This window comes from Mycteria americana, chromosome 5, assembly GCF_035582795.1.
Source record: "Mycteria americana isolate JAX WOST 10 ecotype Jacksonville Zoo and Gardens chromosome 5, USCA_MyAme_1.0, whole genome shotgun sequence".
NCBI classification, from domain to species: Eukaryota; Metazoa; Chordata; class Aves; order Ciconiiformes; family Ciconiidae; genus Mycteria; species Mycteria americana.
Genome location: NC_134369.1, coordinates 20,179,072 through 20,198,861, shown reverse-complemented (window position 1 = coordinate 20,198,861; position 19,790 = coordinate 20,179,072). Strand labels below are relative to the sequence as shown.

General features: G+C 40.9%; 1 protein-coding gene across 12 annotated transcripts in view; it reads left to right on the top strand.

Moving 5' to 3' along the window:
• TSPAN4 (tetraspanin 4) overlaps window positions 1-19,790 on the top strand; it is a 467,778-nt gene that overhangs the window by 388,871 nt on the left and 59,117 nt on the right. For all 12 annotated transcript variants that reach the window (XM_075502392.1, XM_075502393.1, XM_075502395.1 and 9 more), the window contains one exon: window positions 7,229-7,420. In XM_075502392.1, coding sequence (XP_075358507.1) covers window positions 7,229-7,420 — 192 coding nt within the window. The remainder of the gene's footprint in view (window positions 1-7,228; window positions 7,421-19,790) is intronic.

Here is a 19,790-nt window from a genome sequence, read left to right as displayed (position 1 = left end):
CCTGAGTTGTTCCCTTTTACAGAGGGGCTTTGCAGACTGCAGGCTTGGGGTTTTTTTTTTCCTTTTTCTTTTTTCCTTTCTGTACAAACCTCGTGATGTGCCCTACTGTTGAAATCCCATGTCTCAACAGACTTTTGAGGTCTATCCCAAGACTCAACAGATTGGAGACTTTTCTGCCCTTATTTATGCTTCTCTGAAAAGACTTCTTCAGGGAGGGGGGGACTGTGCTGACTCAGCCAGCCTGACAATCAAGGTGCTAAAGACGTGTGGGTGGAGTATGGGGTGCAAAGGACATGCTTGCATTCAGCCAAGCTTTAAAAGGCTGCTTAGTTCCTAGAGTGGGAAATCAGGGAGACTTTTTACAATGATCTAGAGGATTTGTAAGCCCAGTTCTCATTGATTTTTTTGATGCAAATTATGAGACAGCTCAAGTGCTCTGGAGTGATGACAGCTGAGAATTTGCTGCCGGCTGCCCAAATTCCATAAGCAATACTGAAAACCTAGGCCGTGGCTGCAAGACCAGAAGGCAGCACTACAGAGGAGGAAGTGCATGTGTGTGAACAGCTGAAGTGGAGATATCCTTATTCTACTTCAGAAATGCAGTTAGATAATTTCATCCTTTTTCTTTTTTTTTTTTTTTTTAATGTACCATAGCATAAGCACTGTGTTGTTTCTAGTTTAGCTGTTGATTGCACCAACACAAGAGTCTGTTACATGTGCATATAAGTTCTAAGATTTCCCTGCAACTATTCTATAGCAAACTGCAAAAACTCTAGTGGACTGGGTGTGTAGAGGTTAGCAGGTCTTACTCCAGATTTGCTAAGGCTGAGAGAGAAGAGTCTGGATAGGATCAGTATGCCTATTGGAAAAGAAATACAGCTTTCGTAGGTCCAGTGGATCTGAGGGAGAGAGAGATTTTGAATTTGTTTCTAAATTTGATGAATGAACAGATTTCTAAATTTTGGGTTGAAATAAGCTATGCTTTCATTGATACAAAACCAAGAGTATGAAATGTAGGTAAGGAGAAATAGGGACTTATCTCTTTGATTGTTGTCTGTATCTATAACCCTGTCTCTGAAAATAGGCTGATGCCAAGCAAAGCAAGCAAGCAAAAAAAAAATTAAATTCAAACTGTAAGTGAACATTAAAACTAGGGAGGGGAAGAGGGTGAAGTAAGGAGAACAAATGCCCATAATGTTGACAAAGTTTCATCTAGCCAAGTACCCTATTTTTGGTCATGGTCACTCAGGGATGCTTAGAGAGAATATAAGAAAAAAGGAGAGAGAACACAGGACATTTTTAACAGCTGCTCCAATTAATGGTTTAAGGTCTTCCCCTTCAAGGGCTGCATGCAAAATATATATTTTTAATAAATGCTAGGATACCTTGCCCTCCTTTGATTTGTGTAATCCCATTTTGAACCTGCTTATATTTTGACATCCACAAAACTCTGTGGCAATGAATTCCAGAATTTAATTAAATGTTTTGTGAAAAAGTACTTAGGTTTATTGGTTTTCAACCTGCAGACCAAGTAACCTCTAGCTTTTTTTATCTCAAGAAAAATGAATAATGATCTTCTGTTCACCTTTCTCATCCCATGTTGGTGTTTATGGACTGCTATTGTTCCAGTCTCTTCACTCTCAGGAATGTGGTCCCTACTGACTGATCTTTGTTCAAGTATTTTTTCCTAGTTTTTTTTAAATTGTTGCTAAAAGGACACAGCTCAGATCATGGCCATTTTGGATGGGGTTTGCGCATATCCTTCAGTTCTGTACTGCAGAGCTCTAGAGCCTCAGTACACTAAGGGTAGAAATGTGCTTCAGTTCCCCATTTACTACTCCATTTAACTTTCTAAAATCAGAGGCGCAAAGGGTTTAAATTTTATACCATCCTTATTTGTTAAATTTGCATATATCATCCCATATTTGTTACATTTCAGACAAATGCAGCTTGTACTACACTGAGGTGATACTACTAGTATATATCACATGAGCTCTGCTAAAGTGTCCATCCATGTGGTGGAACACCATCTACAAATTCAGTCATCCTGTGTACTGGCAGTCGATAGTGGTGGTGTGGTGCAGATGGATGTCTACGAGGTCTTCAATAGTCTAATGGCCATGAACTGCTGGCTTGAAGGTGTTTTCCAGAAGTGGCCACTCCTTCCTCCAAGATAGGCAGCAGCTGCACTGACAGTTTGTTGGCATGTGCTTGTACAGAGTGCCGCAGTCTCTGCAGTAGCACACACGCTTCTGTTTTTTCCATGTAAGACTCTTGATTCATTTCATCTTGTCAGTGTATATATGTATAGCTTTTCCACCTCCTCTGTGTGTCTAGCTGAAAGGAACAGTAATTTATATATGCCTTACATTACAAGAACATTTGATGGATAATGTTCACGTCACTACTATTAATACTTTGATGTTGATTTTTTGATTGTATACTCTTACTCCATAGTTAGAGGGGGAAGCATCTTCACACAAGAGTAACTGGATAGCAAGTGGGATTGAGAAAGCCCTTCTAGTTTAAAAATGTGGAGACTGGGGCAGAAAAACACTCCAAGTGAGTTAGTTTAACTACAAAACAACTAGTCATACCTTCCACTTGGATTGTGTTATCAGTGTATTTTTTAATACATCAAGAATTTTTTTATCTAAAAGAGGAAGTATGATGAGTAGATCCTAATCAGATACAATATGAGGAGCCTCAATTAGATGCATTTTCCGTGTAATAAAACCAATAAAAAACCCACTTAAAGACACCAACACCATTATCATGAACAATGAGACAATTTCTCCTGCAGTATTTTAAGTGTGTAGCTGTAACTTCAGAATAATTTTCTCCAACAACATGCATATATCCAGGGCTGTTTGGGATTACTTTGTTTACCATACTGTAAGATCAATTCTAAATGTATGCACTGAAGTCTGAATAATTTATTTTCTAGCCCATTAGAACAATTTGGAGGATCTAATTCCATAGGCAGCTTTTTTGCCAGGAAAGCGAGTGCACACATGTCTGTGTATCTCATGGGGAAGGACAGACAGACTGAATCTATGCTTTTAGAGTAAGCCATATGCTTTACTGCTTGACTCTGCTGTATAAATGCCTATGAGCAATTTGTCTTGAGCAGAATAAACCGCTCCTTCCACAGCCAATTGCAAAGACCAGGGCTTGCAAAGAACCTGCTACTCATGTCTTTGTACTCCTGATTTTGCAACTCAGGCACAGACATACCAAACAGCCTGTTCGAGATTTACACTGAGGTCTGTCCTGGAACAGACACTTAACTCAAATCTCCTAAATCTTAGGGCTATGACACTATACCTTCTGGTGTCCCACTGTTTTGGCTGTAAAATAAAAGATTTTACAAAAAAATGCAACATTTATTGGGAAAAAAAATGTTAGAGGAAGCTGCATTTTGTTTCAGATTTTTCCATGAGCTGCCTTGCTTGCAAGACAGTGGATTATCATGAACAATTAGGCAAATAATGTGCTAAATACTTCACAAGGGAATTTAGAAAATTCTCTTGTCAGTAGTCTGACATCTTTGAGGGGGATTTGTTTTGCTTTTGGGCTTGGTTTTGGGGGTGGTTTTTTTTTTGGGTTTTTTTTGGTTTTTTTTTTTGAAAGTCAAACCTGTACTTACCACATGGAGTCAATACAGACTCATATTTGGCTGCCAATAGATCAGGTTCAAGCTGTAGACTTCTCGCTAATCTTTTTGTTTTAATGTTTTCTGTTTTAACCATGACAGCTTCACTGTTTGCATGGAAGCCCCCAAATTATCAAGAGTAGCCCTGTTAATGGTTTTGGTTTTGTTTAATTTCTCAGCAAGCCCTGAAAGCTGTCAAGAGTTATCATCTCATCACTCTGCTTTTGACTGTTTGGCACAAACAAGGACTGGGGGTTGGGGATGGCGTAGGGAGAGAAAAAGTGGAGGAAAGGAAAATAAAAAATAACTAAGTAAAATTATCCGTAACTTAACAGCTCCTTGGATACCAAGACAAAGAAATCAAAACAGACAGGCAGCATAGAACCAACTACAACAGTTTTCTCTTCGCTCTGATCCAGAATAAACAAACGTGATCCCTCTGATCCCTGGATCTTAGACTGGGAATTATGCTGCTGTTCAGTTCAGAATGGGGGGGAAGAGCAAGCTTTTTGAATGTTTGGGAACAGAAAATATTCTGCTATCGTTGGAAAGGCTCCTGTGGCTGTCTTGGTTCCCTTAAGCATTTCCTTAACTAGCTGCTTGAGTGTTATTATGGTCATTGGACGGAGACTTACAGGTGTACTTCACTCCTTGGCGGAAAGGGGACTTTAAAGAGCAGTTTAGACTAGAGTTAAGGGCAGCCTGTTTCCCAGGGCCCTGTGTGACAGATTAGCAAGTTTATTCAAGGACCGTGAGGGGATGTTCCAGTGTGGGAAAAGGAACAGGGCTGAACTAAGGTGGAGCAGACCTCAGTAGTGTGTGCTGACATTTCCTAAGCAGCACTTTGTGAAATCCAGTTTGAGCCAGATGGTTTAATGCTCAAAGGATACCTTTGTGCATTTCAGGGTTTGGTTAATCAACCTAAGGAAGAGCTGTGCATTATCTCTTCAAAAATAGGAAGATAATGAGCTGCTAGAGAGCCTGATGTATATTAGAATACCTCTGAATCAAGGGCAGTGTAGTGAGATACTTCTGCTGACTAACTGACTTGAAATATTCAGCCCTGATCTAAATGGGTACAGCCACAGTCATGGCATTTTGCACAAACGGTCTCCTAGTTTTGTCATGTTTTGTGCAGCTGGTGAATTCCCAGTTTCCGCAGACAAGAATGACTTTGGAGGGAGAAGACGCTGGAATCAAATGTCCTAAGAGCATTATGCATTGTGCATCATGAAGAACTTAATGGGCGACGGAGGAGCAGGCAAGAAGGTCTTGCCTTTACCGAACACAGCAGCGTCCTCAGTGAGACCCACCTCACATAATACAAATGATAGTTGTAGGTGTTGGTATCACTCAAAGCAGTGTAGCAACATGGGGAGTGCGAAAGGTGATAGAACAAGCTGCCTGTCATTGGTGCTGTTGAATTGCTTCAGAACAAAGAACTGAAGATAGTAGCTAAACGTATGGCAAGGTGATGCCTATGCTGCTGCTGGGCACCTGCCTTCATTAGGCTTAATTGGGTCATTTGTGCAGCCTCACTGTGCCTGCAGCTCCGAGGCTGATTTTGAGGCAGAATGTCCATCAGGCTGTGGAGGCAGAAGTGCAGTTGTGCTTTCCAGCCCGTTCCTTGGCCAGTTTGGTGCTATTTGTGACTGTACTTCAGCGCTATTCCTGGCTGTATTTCAGCACTCTGACCACTTCGGTTTTAACTTGGGTGTCTGCCACCTCTCCTTCAATGCTGTTCTGTAGTCCAGTAGACCTTCAGAGTTTTATTCCTGTTTTAGGGAATTTATTCCTAATTTTTTTTCCCATTTTTTCCTTGGGCCGTGTTGTTAGCTTTTGTTTATATCCCCTCAGTTACCCTAAATTATTTTCTATGGGCTACCTTCTTTAAGCATTCTTCCCCCTCCTCTCCCCTGGTTATTCTTCAAACATTTTAGACCATGTTAAAGGTCATGGTCTGTAAGTGGGCATAGAGGGCAGGTGTTTCCAGTGTATATGATCAGGGCATGGACTGTCCCTCTGTGGTGCTTGTAGAGGGTACTTTGCGAAAGGGTGAACATGGTGATATGGGATGCCTGTATATGAAAAGACTGCTGAATGAAATTACTTGAGTTCCTGTGTCCTGGAGTCTGCCTTCTCTCAGTGGAGACATGCAGGTTGATGCAGCTGAGGTACATTACAATGAGGTATAGTTTGGCTCCTTAGTTCTGAACAAAATAGGCTGGTTTGCAACTGGATGAGGAGTCCTGCCTTGAGACACAGCCGCCTTTATTGTTCTTTGTTGGGGGAGAATTCGGTGGCATGCAGAGGCAACCTTAGCAATTAATACTAAGAAATTGGTTTGCCTATTGTGTTTCTCTTCTGTGTTTCATTTCTGAGGCTTAGCTCTGCCCCAGGATTAGCTCTGTCTTTCCTTCCCTGGTTCATGAGCTGCCTTATGTTCATAAGCCACTTTATGCAGACTTTTAATTGATATGCTCCTATGTCTGACTTACTACTCTATGAACACAATTTCTTTCCTAGCCTTTAATTGATTTGGATAATAAAGTGCAATTATAAAACTCAATAAAAATTGGTTATTTTAAAGGGAGAGCAGGAAGGAAAGAAACCTAAGTGATGCTCTGCTGTGTGACTGTATATTAATGCAAAATCCCCTTTGGTTTAATTCTATTTAATTGCTCAGCTTTACTCAGATTGTTACAATTCTGCAGGCTTTTTCACAATTATAAGCAGCACGCTTATAAATGTTTGCATTTTTTAAAAGTTCCTTGTGTATATAGTAATTGTAAATTTTATGTTTTTGTGGTGGCTGCATCCTCCCTTCTCCTTGCTCTTGCCTGGGGAGCCTGTACTACTGCTCTCCTCCAAAACTTTTCCTGAACCAGCCAAGTCCTCTTCTGAGGATTGAATTACCAAACCAGTGGCCACATTAGGAGTAAACATCTGTTTGGGGTTTTTTAATGTTACGTGAGGATTCTCCCTCCTTCTCTGACCCCTTTACACTCTAAATGCTCTCTTGCTTCCAAGGGAGGCTAGACCTTGGACAGGAACTAAGAAGGGGTGCGACATGTCCTACCAGAGGATGCTCTGCCAAGATTTGTTTATGGCATGTGCCAGGGATGGGAGACAGTGTATTGGGATGGGAAGAACAGGGGATTGAAAGTGCTTCAGCCATTCTGGGCAGCTTCTGAGGTACCTAAATAGGATATGGATTTTTTCAGTCCCTTTGAGATCTGAATCTTTGGGAATTTCTCCTTTACTCAGTGTCTGCTTTTTCACTAGGGAGGAAGAGACTGATATTTGAAGTTGTGTCTTGAATTTAGGAAATCTGGGTCTTTTTCTTGAGTGTTACATCTTACTGATGAGTTCCCCCTCTATGAATTTTTTTTATTTCTCCTTTGTCTGTTTTCCCTACTCAAAGTGCCATTCGGAGAGATCATTTCTTATTAGGTGTGACTGCTGGGTTTACCCCAGCAGAGCTGTTCTACTGCTGCCATATTGATATGGATTAATATCTGGGGTTGCTTGGATATGATAACCGAGTTTCTTTGTTTCTCTCTATTTTCCCAGTTGGGAGGCTGTGGAATCCTTGGAGTAGGCATCTGGCTGGCTGTTACCCAAGGGAACTTTGCCACCCTCTCCTCTTCTTTCCCATCCCTGTCAGCTGCCAACCTACTGATCGTCACAGGGACATTTGTCATGATCATTGGCTTCGTGGGCTGCATAGGCGCCATCAAAGAAAACAAGTGCCTCCTGCTAAGTGTGAGTATTAAGCCGCTATGCCATTGCCATTTGCTGTCTTAAGGTGCTTGTGCTATTCCAATGCATGTTACAGTGTCCTTCCTTACAGAAGTTGCCCACTTGACATGGATGAGATGTGAGTCATGTTTGTATCAGTCCTTGATAGCTCTAAGAAGCTGCTATTCCTGACCATGCTTTTAACCTATCCTTGGAGGATGAGACCTGCAAAAAGGGAAGGGTTAGTGGTGGTGTCGGTTTACTTGAACTCTTCAGAGAAGAGGGAGGGGTTTGTGAGAACATCTTTTGCAGTGTACCCTTGAATTATTTTTTACTCAGCTTTGGTAGCTGTCTAGTCCAGACGTCTGCCCTGGTGGGGCTGATGATCTGGAGTCCTGGGCAGAAAGATCAGTGTAGGCAGGGAACATTGTGAAGAAGTTGATTTTGGTTTAAACTGGAAATGAAGTCCTTCAGATTTGGCAATGCTGGTTTTGCCAATCATTAACTCTCAAAAGGCTGATATGTCAGGAAGCAAAGGTGCCAGCACAAGGAGACTGCTGTGAAATCAAAGATTAATAAGGTGCCAGCTGTCCATGATAACAGTGGCTTGAGCCACATCCCTAGTGTATTTTATCAAAATGTAATTTGATGCCACTCAAAGCTGGACTTTAGAAGCAGTGAGTGCCTGCTGTTGTTGGTGGTAGCGTATATTTTGGGTCCTGTTCAGCTGAAGACCAGGAAGTGAGGTGATCTTGCTGCTCAAGTCCAGGACTTCACTGTGAGGTTCAGCAAACCTCAGAGTGAAGTGAAGCTGGGGTTTAGTTTGGTGAGCTGGTGATTCCTTTGTAAAAGGCTGTTCCTCACTGTGCTTCACATATTCATTTTTCTCCCCTGGGAACTACAGAATGAGTCGAAAAATTTGACTCCAAGAAAAATTCACCCTGTAAAAATCTTCAAGTGACTGTGAGATTCCAAGCCTCGATAGAGGACTCTTTGCAGACCCCTGCCTTAATCAGTTGCTTCTGATGATTTTTTTAACTTGTAAAAGTCAGGACTAGTCAGTTGAGGCTAGTAAGGGCTATTTATGTGGCAGGTAGGTGGTTTGAAACTAAAATGAACAACATAAATTGAAATTAAGGCAATTTTGTGAGTGGAAATTTACATTGAAGTCAGAATCCTAGGCTGAAAGTCCTTGACAATTGCAACAGTCTTATAAATACCCACTTTGTGGAGGAAGTGTCTGGCCAGCCAGATGTAATTACTGGATTACAGCTTCAATGCCAATGCAGCAGGAGTCCACAGGGTGCCGAGTCTAATGCTATAGCTTATATGTGCAAAATTAATCACCTATTTTGTGCTTTTTTGATTAAAGTCCTAGCTCAGGTGTGACCAGCAATGAGCAGTGTCATCTTATGTGTCAGAATCAGGTCAGGATCTGGCAGTCAGTCTGTGGTACTGGAAGAGTTTCAGCCTTTTATCTCGTATAGTTTGTTGGCCCTCATCACTCCTTTTGGTAAGGGCAAAGTCTCCCTTGATCAGCTGTCATTGCTGCAGCTAGGGTAAATGTACTCAGCCAACCCTAGATGGGCATCGTTTTAGGGAGATGCAAATGTTTGGGGATACTGCTCCTCCTGACACATACTGCACGATATTCAGAATCTAATGCCCTTCAATGCACAATCTAAGGACTAATCTAATGCCCTTCAGTGCATGATGTAAGGACTGTACTTGATGGAGCAAGTTAGGTAGTGCAAAGGAATCCAAATTCATTTAGGAACTCTTTGCATGGAAGAATTGGGAAGCTTGATCTGATTTTGTACCAGCATTTCACTCTGCCTGCCTGTCCTTACCTTTGTGTACCATATCTATTCAGCGTGGCCTCTATTTTACTCAATTTTCTTCAAAATTGAGTTATGTTAGAGCTGATTACAGCTACTTGAATTCTGAATAAGCCCAGGTATAGAGGGTTGAAATACAGTTTCATTAGTCTACATTGAATTCACTTTTTGTTTAGTCTAGAGTAACTTTCCACAATGTGCACTGGTACTTACCCTCATTAAATAGCAGTGAGATTTTTGAGCCCTTCTGAGTTCTTCTGTTGAGTCTGTTTGGAAAGGAAATGGATGGTGGTAGGAGCTTCTGTTTCTGGGAGCAAAGCCTTATCATGTAGGTTTGTTCTTAGTCTTCCTTTCCCCAAATTGCTGGTTCCATTTGGCTAGTGTTTGAAATAGTACTTTTAAGTTCAGGGCCGGGGCATTTGGTTTTGGCCAGCTCCCATTTTTCTAGGTACCAAAACGTAGGTAGCAAAATAAATGCTTGAATGAAAGAAGTTGCTGAATATCAAACCAAGGCTGTTCTTAGAGTGTGTGGTTGCTACATCTCTTCATCCTTTTCTTATCTCACAGGTGTCCCAACACTGAGTTCTGCCAAAATGAAAATAATCTCTTCCCACAATATCTCTGTTTTTTGTTAAACATCCCTGAGAATGCCCCTTCTCTACTGCTTTTTAAGAGGACTGTTGCGGCTGGGATGTGATAGGATTTACCATCTAAGTTGTAAAGGGAAAGCTACTAAGCATTGGCATCCTTGTGTGTATATGACACACTAACAGTCACTGCAGGATCAAGTCCTTACGCTCCTTTCTGTATCTCTCAGGCCACCACTTAACGTCGAGCTTTGTTCCTGGTAGTAGCTAAGATTGCTTTTTGAACTGAATTCCTGTAATTTGTGTCTCTGGAAGGTATTACCACAAATGTGATAGCAACTCATGGAATAAGTTGTCTTGCTCATTTGTGATGTCACTACCATATCTTCTTGTGCAGCATTTGGTTTAGCTAACTTTTCCTAACTTTTTCTTCCATTTGGAAATAGGAGCTTTGGTAGTACACAGACAGAGAAACTGAAGTCTGGCCACAGAGGTGTTTAAGATGGGCTGATGGAGGCTATTTGTTTGTATGGGTAGTATATTCTGTTGCACTATTCATGGGACAGTTTATTTGATTCTCTTAATTTGCCCTCACCTCCTGATATTTGGCCAGCCCCAGCACCAGACCAATAAAGAGGCAAGTGCTAAACAAGCTTAGGGAACTGGGATGGACAGGAGTTAGACGAGATCTGCAGGCAGTTGAAACAGGTTTGTGGTGGGCTTAAAAGCTATGAAAAACTATTAATGGTGTACTAAAATGAAAGCAAGAAGTAAAAGCTAGGATGTTGTGTCCCTTGCATGTTTCAGTAGTCTGTATGCAATAGTCCGATGAAGTGAGGCTTGGAATGGACAAAAAGCAAAGGAAGTGGAATAAACCAAGCTGGAGGAGTACCCAAGGATGCTATCGTGGTGGGATGGCAGATACTCAAGTTATATGAGTATCTGCTACATATATGAGATAAAACATTGCTCCACCGAGTAGAACATCACTGTGTATCTCTGAGTGAGTAGCAGGTTTCATTGACCTCCCCCTTTCCTCTGCTCAATACAGTCTGAGAGAAAGTCTGGGATGTTAAGTATGACCATAGACAGTAATAAAGATGATGTGAATGTCATCTGGTTCTCCAGATGCTCTGCCTGTACTGTATTCCTGTCACCTCCTGCTCTGAGATCATGCCCTTAGGATCTCCTTGAAGACACAGCATTATAAGCATACGGACCACATGGACATGCCTGGTTTAGCCAAGAACAATTTGGAGCTCTACTTGCTGTTATCTCCTGTAGTGCAACCCATCCTAATGATAGGTTGGCGGTACTCTTTAGACCTGTAAGGACGGGAAAGACAAACTTCCCATGCAACAGGAGCACCTCTTGTTCTGCTTCCTAAAAGCAGAAGAAAGAGGAAGGTATGTGGCAGTTACAAGTTGGGGAAGGATGTAGTTGGGAGGGTGTACTGCTGTTATTGGGATAGGTGGTTTGGAGGAATACATTGGAAATATTGCAGGAGGCATGGAGCACCACTGGGATCCTAAAATGAGCGGGGAGGGAGCAGGGCAGGAAGAACTACTAGCTCAACCCACCTGTGTTGGAGGAGCAGAATTTTATGTGGTGTTGGACACAGCAGGATGTTTGTGTATGGTCTTGCCTTATTAATAGTGCTGCTGTTCGATGATGTGATAAGGGATGAGATTTCCTAAGGATTCTGCTCAAGTGAATGAGAAATGAGCAATATCAAAGAGACATTTTGATCTATTTATTTCATACACTAGATTGCAGTGCAGATGAGACTCTGATTCTGTATCTTTGTGTTCTCCACATATGACATTTGTATTGGCTTGTCAGAGCAAATGTGTAAGCTCTTTGGTGTTAGGCTGCTGTGATGTTAGGTGTAAATGATAATAATTGCTTACCCCTGGCATTTGCCAATGACTTTTGAAAGGAAAGAGGGCAGATGAAGTGTTTTAAGTAGCAGAGGACAGATGGAGAAAAGAGGTCGAAAGCAGAAGTAAAGTTTAATTTGTAAATGAGATTTTTGCATAGCTGCATGCAATAGTCAGGTGTGATCCATGTTAACTCTCTGAATAGAGTGTTTAGATAGCCTAAAGCTTCACAGTTTTCCTGATTTGAAAGGACTTACCTGCTGTCTACCAACTAAGGAACTGGCAGGTATTCTTTACTCAGTGGCAATGTATAGCCAGGACAATGCTTCATTAATCTCTTAAGAAACAGGCCCATTCCTATTTCTCTGCATTCAGAGGAATAGAATAATATGAAAATCTAAAATGGAGCATGAAAAAAAAAAACTTAAAAGGAAACCTCAACCGTCCTATGTGTTCTACAAAAATATGCAGCTAAGTGAGTTGTGCAGCTGTCATTCTAAGAGCTCAGTGAACAGAGAATGGTTATTTACGATTATTCTTATTTGCTCCAGCTACAACGTGAAAGTAGATAAACTTTTCCATTATTAGATTTCCCTAGGGAAATCAGAGCAACTAGCATTTCTTGAAACAAGTATACAACTTGGTGTATATAATCTTGCATCTGAATGTAGATGCAAATTAATGAGTGAAGCAGGCGAACAATGCTTTCTTGCTTCAGTAAGATTCCTTCGACATTTCTGCTATTCTTGTGCTCAAGATTGTATAACAGAGGTCCCTCTGCTACAAGCTGAGCTGTGATTAGAAAATGGCAGCTTTGTTCTGATGGGTTGGGTCACTGTCCTGAACAGGTGAACAGAGGTAATAAGCTAAGAGTCTGACTTCAGAAAGTTAGTTTATAGACTTCCATTGATTTTTTTCATAGGTATTTGATCCTGTGCTGCAGGATCATCTAGCTGTACTGCAAATCTCTATAGGCTATCTTGAAACAAAATTAGGGATCTGTTTTTGCTCCCTTCCCCTTTGCAAATGTGTTATAGTTCTAATGTCCATCAGAGCTATTAGTCATATCCATCATCTTTGTGAATTTTAGCAAAATGTTTAGCTTGAGTGCTCTTAACCCCATTGCAATGCATGTGCTTTTCAGCTGAGGGCAGATCCTTGCAGAAGATGAGGCACCAGCTTGCTGTACCACTCTAGCACCATCAGTTATGATGGCTTGATCATAGTACTGACTTCAGGCAGGTGCTGTATGTACCTGTACACATGCCATTGCTCTATGCTGAAGAAATCTATGCCTGATTAAGTACTTCTTTCTCCTTCATGCTCAAATGTTGACCTAGCTGATCCTTAAGTGTCTGTGTAAACATTGTCTTGTAGGTTAATTGCTTAAGATCTATGTTTGAGGACCTAAATTGCCTGAATTCTCTGCCTTCCATACATGTTTAGCAGAGATCTATATTTGTATGCTTGCACTGAAAAAGGTCATTATTCCATGGATAGTCCAGGTTAAAGATCTGGGCTCTAGACTTTAAATCATGACGGATTATGTTATTTATTATTTATATTACAGTATCCCCTGCAGGCAACCCATGAGATCAGGATGCTCATTCTGTATAAAACTCCTGGTAAGAGGAGGTCCCTGACCAGTAGAGCTTACCATCTAAATAGATAAGACAAATGGAAAGTATTATTATCCTCATTAGACAGATGGGGAGCTGCAGCACAGTGCAACTAAGTGCCTTGTGTAGGTTGCACTGGGAGATTGAGGGAGAGCTATGAAGCAAACCCAAATTGTCTAAATCTCAATTCCGTGCCTTTGTCATCTTTCTCTGATTACAGCAGAATATGTCTAGCTGTCCTGTGTGCTAGAATGACCTTTAAGAAGTATTTAGTCCATGCTTCCATAATAGTAATGACAATTTTGATTTCTTTCATCATATGTATCATGTCCAAATGATCAATAAATATCCCAAAGCAAAATTAGTCCTCAATTTTTATCTTGTTGAAAGTGCCTAATTGGCACAATTAGCTGGTTTCCATGAGCTCCAATGCAGGCTGTCCCAGCTGACCCGATCAGCCTAATTGCAACGTTACCTTCAGTTAAATGGGAAACAGGACATTCAGAGAAGCTGCCAGAAAGGGCATGTGAACATGGTCTAATGCAAATTTTTTACAAATAGGAACTTACTTTTGGTCCAGGAAATCATAGTCACTGGTAGTGACTATGTGAAGGGAGTTGTGAAGGGACTATGTGAAGGGCCCTTTGTGAAGGAAGGATTTTTATGTCTGTTTGATTGTTACAGCACACATGTATAGATACCATGTTTCCAGACACTTGCAACTTAAATAATAACCCACGTCGTGGAAGGAAATAAGATCCATAGGCAGTTCCATATTTCACCCTCTGATTTCGTGACACTTTTTTTTTTTCCCCCCCTTCCAAGGATTTGGTATGAAGAACACGTTCTTCTGCTCCTGCTTGGGATGTGCAATATGGCCAATAATCCAATCAGAAGAAGTAGAGGATGAGTCATGCTTGTGTAGACCTTAAGGCCTAAAAAGGCCTTAAGTTGATGTAGGTGATTCTTCACCATGTATTGCCCATACAGGAATGCATTAGAAAGGGGAAATGGCTTAAAGTAGACAAAATGCTTATTCCACTCTGATAACCCAAAGCCAGCTGCCTTCTTATAAAGCACCAAGGTTGGGTATGTTCCATCAGATCAAGGACTAGATAAGTAAGAAGATGGCTTAGATATGGCCTCTTTCCCCTTATTCCTGATTTGTGGATAAGCCTGATTTTTTTTTTTTGTAGAAAAGCTGAAACAATGATTAATGAGAAGGGGAAGGAAAATAATCATTAACAGATCTATGTGTTCAGCTTAATTTAAATAAGAACCTCATGTTAATAAGTGAAGAGTTCATCACAGTTGCTGGAATGAATAACATCAGAATTAAACCTTGATATTAAGTCAGGACTAGCTGTGGAAAGAGCTGATACTGTACACATATCTGAATGACTATCCAGACATCAAAAGGCTCTTATTTATGGAGTAGTCCAAGGGGAAAATGAGTGCCCATGATGTTTTGTACTGTGCTGTTGAGAATTTTCTGAACTTCAGCCAGCTCATCTGTAAGTGAAATAGCAATAAAGAAAATGAGGAAAAAGTTAATGAGTGGGAAGAAAAGAGAATAAAAAACCTTACTGTTTTCAATAGTGTCACTGGATCAAATCAGAGAGCTTACACCTGAAACTCCATTGGTGACAGGGAATTTATTTCAAAGCAACTAAATGGGAAAGAAATAGCCTATGAATGACTTCATCTCAGTAATTTAATGCTACAGACCAAACAGTAGATTCTCATTCCAGCTTATCACATGAGCTCTTTTAGCAATCCGAGTAGCAAAATCAGGGAAATTGTGGCAGCAGCCACAGCAGCAAGCAAGTGATGCAGAGACCACGAAGATACCATACACACAGCCTGAGAGCATTATAAATCATGTGTTAACACTTCTCTGTGTAGTGCTGTGTTGCATATGAAAGCCCTAACTTGCTACCTGTTTGGACTGTAAGTACTGAGCACCAAACTCCCCTAGTTTTGTTGCCTCTCCTTTATTATTAAGAATCTGCTTCTCATTGCCTTTCAGTTTTTAGCTTCGTCCACTTGGCTGATACTGAAACTCGGGAGTCGATGGGACCTGTCAGTCCTCCTCTTTCTCCCTTCTTTTCTTCAGCTCTGGTAGCAATTAATCAAAGAACCTGGGAACAGAGGAGAGAAAGAATAAAGCTCTTTTCCTTCCCTCCTGTTTTTAGACCTGAGCCTAGGCTTACTGTGTAGGAAGGGCTTACCTCATAGGGTAGTATTTATTTTTCTAGTACAGACTGATGCAATAGCACTAGTGCCTGATATCCTTTGAATCATAGAATCACAGAATATCTCAAGTTGGAAGGGACCCATAAGGATCATCGAGTCCAACTCCCTGCTCCTTGCAGGACTACCTAAAACTAAACCATATGACTAAGAGCGTCGTCCAGATGCTCCTTGAACTCTTAACAGACTTGGTGCTCTGACCACTTCCCTGGGGAGAGCCTGTTCCAGTGACGACCACCCTTTCAGTGAAGAACCTTTTCCTAATGTCCCCATTCCTTTTTGTTTGCCAGGATGCTGCTTTATGGCAGTCAAACAGTGTGACAGTGCCATGTGCAGGAGTCAGTGGAGCTGTACTAATTTATATCAAGGCTTAATCTGTTTGTCTAAATGGCTATCAGTGTTTCCAAGTTCCTAAGTCCTGGTTGATTAATCTATTAACTAGCAGTTGTTAGCTGTGTATTAGCAACATCAGCTTCTCTGACAGTCTACACAAGCTCAAGATCCCCTATCACTTAGAAAGCCTCCCTCACCCCATCTTTTGTCTCAGCATTCAACCAACTCTCACGTGCCGGAGTTTCTTGAAAAGAAACCTGGCTCTGAGCTTTGTCAAAAGGGGACCCAGAAATCAAGCTTCATGTTGCACTACTGTCTGTAAGGATTTGAGGTGGGTCACAGATACCTCACTGCACATCAAATTACCAGGACAATTAAGTAATCCAATGAACCTCACGGTGGAAGAGCAGAGCATAAGACTACATGGTGGTCAGGAAAATACTTTCAAGGAAGCCTGTTTTCTGCCAGAGCTTGCAGTCTCTGCACAGACTTGTTCATTGTCAGATCTATAAGACTGACCTCTGCTGACTTTCATGGGCTTTTGCTCCAGACCTAGGGTAACCTGCGAGATCTGGTAGGCAACAGAATTACTCCCATTTCGAAAGGACGGGTAATCTGTATGCTCCTTGCCAGCCCAGACATTCATGTCACTTTTGAGCATAACATTTGAGGTTTTTTTTTTCCTAAAAATAAAATTATCTCCTCAGATAGAAAGCCGTAGTCTTCCAAAGCAGCATGTGTGTTTATATTCCCAGTCATTCATTTGCTGTTTTAGCCACCTTAACGCTGCTTCTTAAATTAAGAGCAACATTGGCTTTTTTCTTTAGGGATTAGAATTATCTGAACCTCAGAAAAATATAACTCTGGAGGTAAAGAAATAGAGGCTAGTTTGTGTAAATCAGTGACGCCTACACAAGGTGTAGCCAGAGCTGATTTGATGCTATAGACATTTCAGTTCCCCAGTAGGACAATATATTGAAAGCTAAAAGGCAGAATTAGGTAAACCAAACTAACTTGCTCTTCATTTTTTAAGCTACTGCAAGACTGACCCATGTGCCTCTGATGCAGCAGTCTCTGTGTAGCCGATCTGGGAACAGCAAACTGGGGAGAAAACCAGCAGTAGAATTTAAATATAGACAAAATACTCTACCTTGTCCTTTTTTCTCTTCGTGACCGTCTGCTTCTCACCATTTCCTTCACTTACACATGCAGTGCAGTTTCTAGGTGCTGTTTTGAGACTCCTAGAAATAAGATAAATTTTTCCGTTGTTATCATTAGCAAGTGAGATCCCATTGCAAGCTTAGCTCAGGGTTTGCAAATACGTGTAAAGGGAGAACTGCAGAATTTCAGAGTAATTTTTTTCCCCTTCAGCTCATAGTAAGTCAGCTGAGCAGCATGGTCATGTCATTTGCCCTTATCATCTTGGGGGAGCTTCTGTCAGTTTGTCCAGCATTTAGGGTCAGCCAGATGTTCAGTGCGAACATGAGTGTGAAGCCAGCCCTGCTGACTCACTTGCTCCCCAAGCATGGTGTGTGGGGACCACTCGCTGCTGCTCTCCTCTTCGGGGCACCGAGCTGCCCGATTGCATTTCATGCTGGAGCTCCAGGTGACAAGAAATATCCTGGGGATGGTAGATTCAGGGAAGAAGCTCCATTTACTAAGTACACAGGGATGTTAAAGTCTCAGTAAAAGGTGTAAGTTTAGACACTAATTAACTTTGCATGTCTTTGCCATAGATGGAGAATACTGGATTAATCCCAAGCCAGAGCCTTTTAGTTGTATTTGCTATTGCCATTAGCTATGTTAGATGGACTCAAGCAACTGCTTTGTTATTAATGGAGTGATGCAGGGACTTGTAAGAGCTAGTCTAATGTTTTAGTTCTTCTTCAGCCACATTGCACTTCACAAGTAGGATGAGTTTCTGTCTTGACTAGGATAAAGATTGACACCAGATCATGTTGCACCTTTGCATTATGTTTGCAGAAAAGATGAAGCAACCCTTAAAGAGAGTCAAAGGCCAGTGGGACCTTTATTTGTGCTAAGGAATAATAATCTGCAATCTGTTAAATGGGCCTATACCCACCTACTGTTGTGATGTGAGAGTGATACCTGGCTAATATTTTATGACACTTCATTGGTTTTGAGTTTTTGAAGAAGATGGAAAATGACTAGAAACGTCACAAAATGCCTGTTAAAATCCTATTACATATAGTATGGGAATGGCAAGTCTCTGAACTCACATTTACTAATGCAGTAAGATTGAATGATTCCAACTGAAAGCAGTAATGAGACTAGAATGAAACACTGTTAGTGTGTTAAAACTGCATATGTTGTATATCTTCCCAGAAATAAATAGCGCAGATTTCTTTGAGCCTTACTGATCAGCAGGAGGTTTTGCACATTCACGAAATATATAGTCCAAACATAAACAGAGCTGTACTATATCCCCAGCAGGCATAAAGCATGCACGACTTTGTCACAATCACAATGAATTAACTATTAAGGCTGTTAGAGAATAATAGCTGATGCACCAAATTTAGATACATGCCATTTTCATAATGGAGTTTCTGTTCATAAGTTTGCTCATATACATTACTGCCTTTTTACAGTTTATGAGCAAACTTACCATTTTTATGCTGAAAAAAAAAAGATCAGGAGGCTAAAGAGATTTACTTCCAAGGAAGTATTAAAAGAGCTAAATATGCACAGCATGGCAGAGAGAGGACTCAGATGGGATATAAGTCTACAAATATTCGAGGAGTCTAAATACTATGGGCAGAAAGGAAGCATGCATGTTGCTACAAAGGGTGGTAACTAAGAGCAATGGTATGGACATAACAAAAGGGGAATTCAAACTGAGTGTCAGCAAAACTTTGGTACTGAGATGTAGAATCAGAATCCACTGTGATGGAAATTGATGGAAGCAAGCTGCCCTTCCCTTTTGTTGTGAAGTTCATGTGGTAGATCAATGCACTGGGATTTTATTGACTGTAATCCCAGTTACTATTATTGTTCAGGCACTGTCCTGTCATTTCTCATTTGCTGCTCTGTCTCTTTCTGTACAAGTCTTCCAGGCTGCAGAAGTAATTTCTAAGATGCAAGTACAATTCCCATTGCACTTTTTCTTCTGTTCTTCTCTCCTTGCTCAGTTCCTTGGAAAAGAAAATCAAAGCAAATTTTAAAAAACTAAGCGAGCCTTTCATAATGTTCCTACTCCCTATTAATATATCAGATCAAAATGTCTTTGGGGAATTATGTGAAATCAAACTTCTTGTGAGAACCAGTGATACGTTAAACACTTTTGCTTTCAAAAGTGGAAGAAAGTTTCAATTTTTTTTTTCTTTTTTGAGTGCTGATAAAATCTGTACCATATCAGTTTTTATTCTGTGGAAGTCATGTACTAGTATGTAATAAAAAAGCTATTCTGGGAAACCTTTATCATGCTTGGGGATGATCTTTGTATTGCTGTGCTTAGAAAGCCAGAGCCAACATCGGCAAGCATTGGTACCTGAAAGCAGGTACAGGACCCCTATAAAGAGCGGGTTGTTCTCCAGTACCTGGAGTTCTGTTTTCCAGTACCTCAGTGGGAATTGTTGCATTGAATTTGACTTTTCATAGGTGGCTTGATTTTTTCCAAAGTGTGGAATATGGAGTAAATTTGGCAATAGATTGTAGCATTCAGGACCTCTGACAGTGTTACCCATTTTGGTGCTTGACTTCATGCATCTAAGTTTGTTTATGCATCTGTTTTAATTTAGTTAGGCATGGGGATACTACACTTCTGCAGGGAAGACATAAGATTTTGACAATGCCAACCATAGTAATGAGGCAGCTCCACTCAGTCTGGTAGATATTATTTCAATATAAATAATATTTATGACAAG